Raw genomic sequence first — 9,148 nt, 5'->3', positions numbered from 1 at the left:
TCTGTGTACCATGTGTGTGCCTGGTACCTCTTTGAGCCAAAGCTGAAGGGCACAATACACAAACTGGCCCTCTCAGTACGTGGGTGCCTTGTGGCTTGTAGAAGTTTCCTTCCATGTGCTTTTGCAGGTGGTGGACTATGGCTGAGCAACTGCATTGCCTGTGTGTGCTCTAGCATTAGCTTAATCTATTAGCTTTTTGAGAGGAAGTCTCATGTAAGCTGTCTTAGGGTTTCTATTCCTGCACAATATCATGACCAAGAAGCAAGTTGGGGAGGAAAGGGTTTATTCAGCTTACACTTCCATATTGCTGTTCATCACCAAAGAAAGTCAGGGCTGGAACTCAAGCAGGTCAGGAAGCAGGAGCTGATGCAGAGGCCATGGAGGGATGTTACTTACTGGCTTGCTTCCCCTGGCTTGCTCAGCCTGCTTTCTTATAGAACCCAGGTCTACCAGCCCAGGGATGGCCCCACCCACTAGTTGAGAAAATGCCTTACAGCTGGATCTCATGGAGGCATTTCCTCAACTGAGGCTCCTTTCTCTATGATAACTCCAAGTTGACACAAAACCAGCCAGTACAATGTTCCAATGTTAGTCTGCTTTCAAACTGGATGCCAGCCTAGGCTTCTGTACTGGCTAGAAATAATGTAGAGTCGACTTCTTCCAGGAACTCATACTAGTTGTTGGGGTACCATGGGTGGAGACTGAGAGCCCTTCAGCTCAGCAAGGCTCAACCCAGAAGTCTGGGGACCTCACTGCCCTCATCTCCCGCCTTTTCCTCCTATTTCCCCGGTCTGAAGTTGGTGTATCCAGGTCAGCTGGAAGTCGACAGGGTCGTGGTGATAGCCCTGAGATTGCTGGACACACCTATAAACTGCAACCAGGATCCAGATTAGCAAATTCTCAACTATCATCCTTAGCTGGAACCAAAGGATGAGCAATGGGCTACTCCCACCTGAGGCTGCTGTGGCTGGGAACTGCCGCTAAGTGCTGTTTGGTGATCAGGGTACCAGCCAACCAGAGACACCTAGACTTGGGGCTCCGCTGGCAACAGACCAGGTCTCAGTGGCTCCTTCTGAGATGGCCTCGTGCTTCTAGAGTGCAGTAAAAAAGGCGGCACAGAGCATGTTCAAATCTCAGAATCAGGTGGATGGAGCCTTGATACTACCTGGGAAGAACGTATAGAAAGGGGATGGGGTGCTGTACAACCGGGAGCAGTGCAGCCCCCAAAATAGAGGATGTGACATATGTAGATATCTTGAAAGGCTTGGGAGACCCAGTTGGGTGGTAAGTATCTAACTTCAGGCTCTGTATGCACCCGCTGGGCAGCATTTGGGGTGTGCCGGAAGCAGGAAACTGCTGACTGTCTCTTAAATCTCCCCAGTCACAATCTGCATCTTCTTCTAACCCCACTTTCTCCCTATCCACCGTTCAGGAATCATTTTTTGCTCCAACTCGGAGTTCTAGGCACCTTTTCTAACTCCCTTACCTTGGCCGGTGATGATCCTTAATTCCCAGGAGCGGAAAGTCATCTCCACGCTCAGTAGACTGGAGCCAGCTTCCCTCCCAAATCCTCTAGGAGAGCTTCAGGCGCCTCCCTTTTCTTATCGCACCCTCTCCAGATCCCTAGGCCTGGACAGGAACTCTTTTCCTTCTCCCTTGCATCTAGGCAAGCGGGGGGGGGGGGGGGGGGGGGCCCTGGGTGTTTAACACCTGGGAACGGACCCACACAAACACAGTGCGACAGGGCACACACAGGGAGCAGCGTGATGGTGACAGTTGGGGGCTGCCAGGCCTCTCAAAGGCGTGCAGCTGTGGCAGGCGCCAGACACCGGCCAGTATCTGTAAGTGACTGGCAAAGAGAGGATGGGAATCACCTGCGAGGCTGATTCTACAGTCCAAGGAAACTGGGCCCAGAGCCCCACCACTTTTAGTCTTAAAATATTCTGCAGCGATACCTAGTCACTTTGACTGTCTGTCCTTTCACATTACCATCCACAGGATGGGCACCTAATCATTGGTGACTCCAGATGGGGCTTGACTCTCTTCCTGCCATCTACGTTGACACTCCTGAAATACACGCGGGACCTAAGTGTAAACTCGGTCTTGCCCAAACCTTCACAGTCTACTTAAGTCCCTTAGGAAGCTTCCCGGCCCCGGGTTCCCGACCTTGAGCTGCAGCCTGGCCCAGGACCGAGCCACCCAGGACCGGCACCCTCTCTTCCCTCAGGATCTCCGCCTAAGGAGTGCAAGGCAAGGGCGCCCAGAACCACCTGTCGCGGGCGCACGGCGTCTTCCTCTCCGCAGTCGCCTTCCTCAGCCGCGGGGAGCCGGTGTACGTCCTTGTGGGGCAGCAGGGCCAGGACGCCTGTCCCGGAGTAAGCGGGGCGAATGGGATGGGGCGCCCGGGCCCACAACTGGGGGAGGAGAGAGTCCCTGGTCACACCGCATTTAACCTCGGTGCTAGCCAGGGGAGCCCTGAGAGCCTGCTCGGTCTATCTGGGAGAGTCTGGGGAACATAAGACCACTGATGGGACCAAAAGGGTCCCAGGCTGGAAATGCTGGGCCAGCGGGGCAAGGGGTGGCAGAGGCGCCACTTACATCTTCTGGGTAGGTGCCCTGGGTGCTGTCGCCTCGACCCCCAGCTGAGTGTCCCTGGCTCCCCTCTCCCACTAACCGGCCACTGGCCCCATAGTTGCGCGCGGGGAAGCCAGAACCGCTGCTGGTGGCGGCGGGAGGTGGCGGGAGGTCCTACCGAAGGCGACCTGACCACGGCCCGACTCAAGCCGCTTCCGAGAGGCTGGAGACCAGCACGGCGCGCCCGGCGCCAGGCAGCGGTGGGAGAGGAGGAGCGGCAGGTGAGCGTGCCTCCGGGATGGGAAGGCGGGGAAGGCCGGCAGCTCCGCACCGCCACTGCCCGTCGATCGCTGTTGCTTCACTGGTGGAGGGGACAGTTGGACGTCGCGGGCCCCCTCTCCGCATGCCCGAACGAACGCACGCCGCGGGAAGGAGCCGAGGGGGCTGCGGCGGCGGCTATCCGTGTAGGTGCACCCGCTGAAGGTAATCGGGCAGCCCGGATGATGTGACCTGAGCTTTCCAGATAGATGGGGAATACCCCACCCTCCACCGTTGCCAGCCCCTCTTAGAAGATCAGACCTGGTCAGACCTGGGCGTGGTGGCGCGCTCCCTGCAGCGCCTGCTGGAGGCAGAATTTCAAGGTAACTACAGAGTGATTTGGGTGCCAGGCTGGGCTACATACTGGTCTTGTTTTGTTTTGTTTTGTTTTGTTTTGTTTTAAGGCAGGGTTTCTTTTTCCGAGACAGGCTGTCTTGGAATTCCCTTTGTAAACCAGGCTGGCCTCGAACTCACAGACACTCACCTGCCTTTGCCTTCCAGGAATTGGGATCAAAGGAATACACCACCACCAGCCAGGCTGGTCTTGTTTTGTCTTTTACAAAGAGCCAAATTACCCAGGCTTGGTAATTTTTTTACTCACTACTGGGAAAACAGAAACAGGCAGATCTCTGTGAGCTTCAGGCCAGCCACCGTCCCACAACGGAACCCTGACTTAAAAACAAAAACAAAACAAAAAAAGAAAGAAAGAAAGAAAGAAAAAGAAGGAAAGAAAGAAAGAAAAGCCCAAATCAATTGCAAATCACAGATGCAATGAAATCAAGTGCCTGTTCCAAAACAAATCCCTATTTTGCCAAAGACTAAGGAATTTAGGGCCAGTCTTGTTAGAATGCTGAGCTGGGGGGGTTCAGGGAAGGGATGGTTTAAGTCGGTAGTTCTCAAAGTGTGCTTACCACAGAAATTATTAGAAATAAAAATCCAGGGGAAAGCTGGGGAGATGCTGGTCACACTAAAATGAAACTTAATTAGACAGAAGGAATCAATTTATCTTTTGTTCAATACTGTAATCACAATTGATAGCAATATTTTTTGGTTCTGTCAGTGTAGGGGATAAAACCCAGCCTGTGGTCGAACCCAGGGCCTTGGGTATGCTAGAGAAATGCTCTAGCACTAGGCTGCATCCCTAGTCTCAACATGGCGAAGAGAGTAATTCTGAGATGTTCTTGCTGCAAACAATGGTTTATTGGCTTAAGTGATGACACAATGCATGCACATTTCAAAGTATCATATACACAATAAGCACACAATTTTTGTTTGCTGATTAAAACTTAGTTATTATGAATAATTTTAAAGAGAGTTGGAATGACAGCAGAGGAGGTGCTGCCATCTGTTTTAATTGCCCTAGAGCTTGGGGACACTGTTCATAAATGCGTCACAACACATCTTTGCTCACACAGGAATGGAGTTTGTGGGCTAATTTCACAGCTCAGTGTGTGGTTTGGAGGGGCTCAGACAGACAAGGGTTCCTTCCATCCAGGCTAGGCCAGGTCTGTGGGCTTCAGCCGAACAGTCAGTTCCCCCTTCTCTAACCCCTCAGCAGCTGTACAATGTCACTATAGAGGCCACACAGGATTTACAATGGGAGATCTTAGCTTTCCTGCTCATCATAAGCCAGCTTCCTACACAAAGCATCTGGGTGCTCCTGCTCCAAACCCAGTCTCCTTTCCATAGTCAAATCTCCATCACTCTCCTTTTCAAGGTGGTGATACTTCTGAGTCTGACCTCTTCTGGGCTGATGAGGAAGATGGCATATCCTTTGTTCACCCCAGTGGCGAGATCTACCTACAGCCTCTGGCAGGCATTTGCCCGGAACTCCTGCCTCTCAGCCTGGTCAGCCATCCTCCTCAATACCTGGACCCACAACTATACATAGGTACCATCTGCCCTGAGCTGTGAGAAACCCAGTTCCTAAGTGGCACAGGAACATTTGAGAAGCATCTGTGAGTGGTGATTCCAGTACAGGTATTCCAAATTGCTAGGCAAGTGTCTTTGCTATGAATTCTCTCCAAACACCTCAGGGCTCATGGGTCCCAGAAGATGTTATGTACAGTCTTGGCTGATGTCCCCAGGCTGGGCCAGCAAGATGGCTCCTCTGGTAAAACTCTTGCCTCTCAAACCTGATGACCCGAAACCATGGTAGAAGGAGAAAAGGGATTCTGACTTCACAAGCATGTGCATGCATATCTTTGTCTATCTCTGAATGAAATCAGTCAACAGAAAAGAGGTCCCGGGAGAGAGATGGCTCAGCTGTTAAGAGCACTGACAGCTCTTCCAGTGGTCCTGAGTTCAAATCCCAGCAACCACATCGTGTGGCTCACAACCATCTGTAATGAGATCAGATGCCCTCTTCTGGTGTGTCTGAAGACCGCTACAGTGTACATGAAATAAATAAATAAATAAATAAATAAATAAATCTTTAAAAATAGAAGGAAAGAAAGAAGGCCCCCGGGGCTCTGACATCCCCTTGTGTTGCTGTGGTTGGGACCACTGATTACACTCCTGACAAGAATTAGCCATGTGGCTGGAAAGGCCTGTATGTCCCTACCTCACCATATCTGTTCCTTTACTCACAATTACAGAGGGCCATGGGAGGTGGAGATCTGAAAGCACCCCAATGGCAGTTATTGTCCTTTCAAAGCCTGCCAGTAGCAGGCAGAGCTCTAGACGACCGAGTGTATGTGCTCGGAGGGCATGGAGCTAGCCCTGGATAATAGCACTTGCATGGGTATGTCTTCATAGAGCATTGGAAATGCATCAGGGCACAGTCTCCTGTCAAGAACATGTAGGCCAGTGTGGGAGGCAAGATGGATATTTAGATATAGATATGTATCTAAAAATGGCAGTTGCTATGGGAGGTATCAAATAGTTAAGGGGCTCTCTAGAGGGAGAGTTGCTTTTGTCTAGGACAGCTGTGGGTGGCATCATGGGAAAATAAACATTGAGACAAGGCTTGGAGCGTGGATAAGATTTAAGGGTACCTAGACTAGACGTGATAGCACACACCTGTAATCCCAGCAGTAGGTAGGGTAGCAGAGAATTGAGGGTCTGAGGCCAGCCTGGGTTACTGGGAGACAAGACAAAACACAAGACAAATGAGAAAGACACTTGAGGATAAAGGGGCAGAGGAGACTCTTGCTGGAGATGACGGTCTTTCCCCCCTAGACCTGCCAACCATCACAAGCCCTCTGATTCTGCTGGGAGCTGTAGTGGCAGCCTTGACACTGAGTCTCCTTACTGTGTGGAGTCCTGATTCTAGGTATGAGCATCTAGCATGCTGATGCAGGCTGACCCTTCTCTACCAGGCTTTGATGAGCTTCTCTGTGTTTCTAGGGTAAATGTGGCTGACTTCATGGCCCTTACCCCCACAGAGCAATGGTAGATTCCTCTCATCATTTAGTCGTGCCAGTGAGTCATGGGGAGATGTTCAGGGCCTGATGAACAGGTAGAGGACATACCTCTCTTCTCACCCGCAGTGAACCAGAAGAAATGTCAGAACCTGTGGGGAACCAGGCTGCCAGGCTCTGAGCTGGAGCTGAGTAAGCTTCGAACCTCTACCACCAGGACAGCACCCATAGTACTGTCAGGAGGGGCTCAGCCCTGCCCAGTCCTGGCCTCTGTCCCCCGGGCTCACTGAGGTTTCCTCAGCCAACATCACTCTACTCGGGTGAGTCCTCAACCTCCTTCTGCAATGGTATGCACCCTAAATCCTTTCCTTATCCTTCCTCCTGTCGTGATGCTTCTAACTCAAATCCCTTGTGCAGAGAAAGTTCCAAAAGGCAAAGTAGCATGTAGAGTGTCAGCTTTGCCCCAGTTCTGGGGTACAGAGACCTGGGAATGTGACTGTACTAGAGCCCACAGTTTGCCTTTCTCCCAGAAGGGTCTGCATTAGCACAAGGAGAGACATTATCTTACATTGTGACCCTGACACCAGCCCTCTCCTCTGCCCCGGCTCTGTCAGCATCAGCTTGTCTGAAAGCACCCATGGCTCAGAGGGAGCTCAGAGGTCTTCTGGGCCTATGGGGTGGGAATCAAAGAGACAAAGGGACACGACCTTCTCTATAGACCCTGTCTATGTCACCCTCTTCCTTCCAACTCATCCTCTTATAGAGCCCTTGGTCATGTTGCCTTTTGGGAAGTGTATGAGGGACTAGTGATTGATCTTCCTAGGGACTCCCGCCCTCTTCCAGTGGCTATCAAGGTGAGGGGTAGGGCTTCTGGTTGGGGGAGGCATATAGAAGGATGGACTGATGCTAGAGCTTGCTAATCATCCTCCTAAAGCACCTACCAAAGTTCTGCTTCCTTCCCCAGACTCCGCCAGAGCTCTGCTCCCATCAGGATGAGCTGGAAGCTCTGATCCTCAGGTGCACCCAAGGGCAGGCAGGAGGGAATGGTGGGAGGCAGGACCTGCCTACAGGAATGGCCTCTCCTCTCTTTAGGGCTGAGAGGGAGCATGTTAGTGCACAGAAATTTTTTGCACTTTAATTGGATCTAGAGCATGCTTATCTCCTCACTGGTGACGGGCCTTACGTGTCATTTCTACTTAGGAAGTTCAGCCATCAGAACACCGTACGCTGCGTGGGGCTCAGCTTCTGGGTTGCCCCTCACCTCATTCTGCTGGAGCTAATGTCTGGTGGGAATATGAAGAGCTTTTTTGAGGCACAGCATAGCACAACTGGTAAGGCCCTTCTCTGGGCTCCCCAGACCCTTCTAAAACCACTTGTTCTATGGTCTGGATCAGCTGATGTGCCTTCTGCCCAATTCAGTGACAACTGTCACCTCTGACCATGCAGGACCTATTCCAGTTGGCCCAGGATGTAGCCCAGGGCTGCCACTACCTGGAGGAAAATCACTTCATCCACAGGTTGGAAACAATCGTGACTCAGGAGACCCTCAGAACATTCCTCTCTGTATATACACACTTTAAAGAAATGTTATCAGAAAGAGCCAGAGCGCCTGTGTTCTGATTTTGTCTATTTTAGAGACATCGCTGCCTGTTTGCTTAGCTGCAGAGGAGCCAGCCAAGTGGCCAAGACTTTAGAATGTCAGGAACCAGGGAGGTGGAAAAGCTGCTGCCCCAAGGAGGCTGGCTTGGCCGCACTGGAAAAACTCATCACTTCCTTTCTCCCTCATATAGGGCCAGTTACTATCTCAAGGGGGTTGGACCTTGCTCCCAGTCAAGTGGATGCCACCAGAAGCTCTCCTGGAGGGCCTTTTCACATCCAAGACAGACTCCTGGTGATAGCATGTCCCCTGCTGTGCTCTCTTCCTCCACACTGAATTCATGCCTCCTCATGTGACAAGCAGGAGGGGACACTACACATAATGGGTCTTGTTTGTTTCTTCCACCTCTGATATAGGTCTTTTGGGGTCCTGCTCTGGGAGATACCAACCAGGAGGTTCTAGACTTCATTACCACAGGGAACAGGATGAACCCTCCTAGGAACTGTCCTGAGCCAGTGTGAGTTAACAGTGCTGCCCAGGGAAGAAGTTACTTCAAGGTTTTGCGAGGCATCAACTCCTGCCTCTCCTAACCCAGTGCTGGCAGCATCAGCCTGAGCTCCGCCCTGACTTTGCCAGCCAGCATCTTGGAGCACATTCAGTACTGCACTCAGGTGTGCCTTCCTCCCGACCAGCTCCCCAGTATCCTTTGATCCATTCTAACTACCCTGGTTCTGTAGGGTAGGAAGAAAGCCATAAAATAGACATGTGGTTCTCTGTTCCCCAACTCTCCCATCACAGGACCCTGATGTGCTGAACTCACCCCTGCCCGTGGAACCAGGACCCATTCTAGGGAGGAATGGACCCCTGGGCTGGGGACTAGGTCATTGGAAGGTCTAAGATCCCCAAAGCCCCTGGAGCTGAGTTCCCAGAACTTGAAAAGCTGGGAAGGAGGCCTTCTTGGCTCTTGGCTGCCCTCTAGTCTCAAGACCCTCAAATCTAGATACCTCCAACCTCAGAATATTTGGAACCCCACCTATGGCTCCTGGACCCCAAGCGACCCCCAGGGTGAAGATTCTGGCATTGACCTCAGCGATGGCTCCTCCTTGAATTCCTTTACAGGCATGCAGTAGCCTTTGCCCCCTGGAGCCTGTGCTGCATGTTCAGGCATGTTTCAGGGATGTCCAAGCAGCCTGGCCTTTCCACACTGGAAACCAGCCCAGACCCTCTTGGGGAAAGGCCTAGGCTACTCTCAGTCTTTGGAACCAGAGGCCATCCATCCACTGTGGAGTCAGTTGGG

At 51.9% G+C, this 9,148-nt stretch overlaps 1 protein-coding gene across 1 annotated transcript; it reads left to right on the top strand.

Annotated features, from left to right (window-relative positions):
- Window positions 1-1,189: 1,189 nt before the first annotated feature.
- Window positions 1,190-8,981, top strand: LTK (leukocyte receptor tyrosine kinase; the record flags this gene model as incomplete). Its single annotated transcript, XM_080930930.1, is given in 31 exon segments — window positions 1,190-1,284; window positions 1,667-1,778; window positions 1,780-1,841; window positions 2,228-2,237; window positions 2,241-2,375; window positions 2,469-2,489; window positions 2,491-2,607; window positions 2,693-2,855; window positions 4,610-4,708; window positions 5,490-5,509; window positions 5,515-5,556; window positions 5,560-5,571; window positions 5,575-5,635; window positions 6,073-6,142; window positions 6,144-6,166; window positions 6,384-6,484; window positions 6,486-6,574; window positions 7,018-7,108; window positions 7,219-7,271; window positions 7,455-7,585; window positions 7,674-7,675; window positions 7,677-7,771; window positions 7,890-7,942; window positions 7,945-8,055; window positions 8,058-8,145; window positions 8,268-8,290; window positions 8,293-8,368; window positions 8,419-8,485; window positions 8,487-8,522; window positions 8,650-8,698; window positions 8,701-8,981. Coding segments are annotated over 31 exon segments (2,388 nt in total).
- Window positions 8,982-9,148: the final 167 nt, after the last annotated feature.

This window comes from Micromys minutus (genome assembly GCF_963924665.1).
Source record: "Micromys minutus genome assembly, chromosome: 17".
NCBI lineage: Eukaryota > Metazoa > Chordata > Mammalia > Rodentia > Muridae > Micromys > Micromys minutus.
Note: the sequence above shows the minus strand (reverse complement) of the source record. Positions and strands in the feature narration are given on the sequence as shown.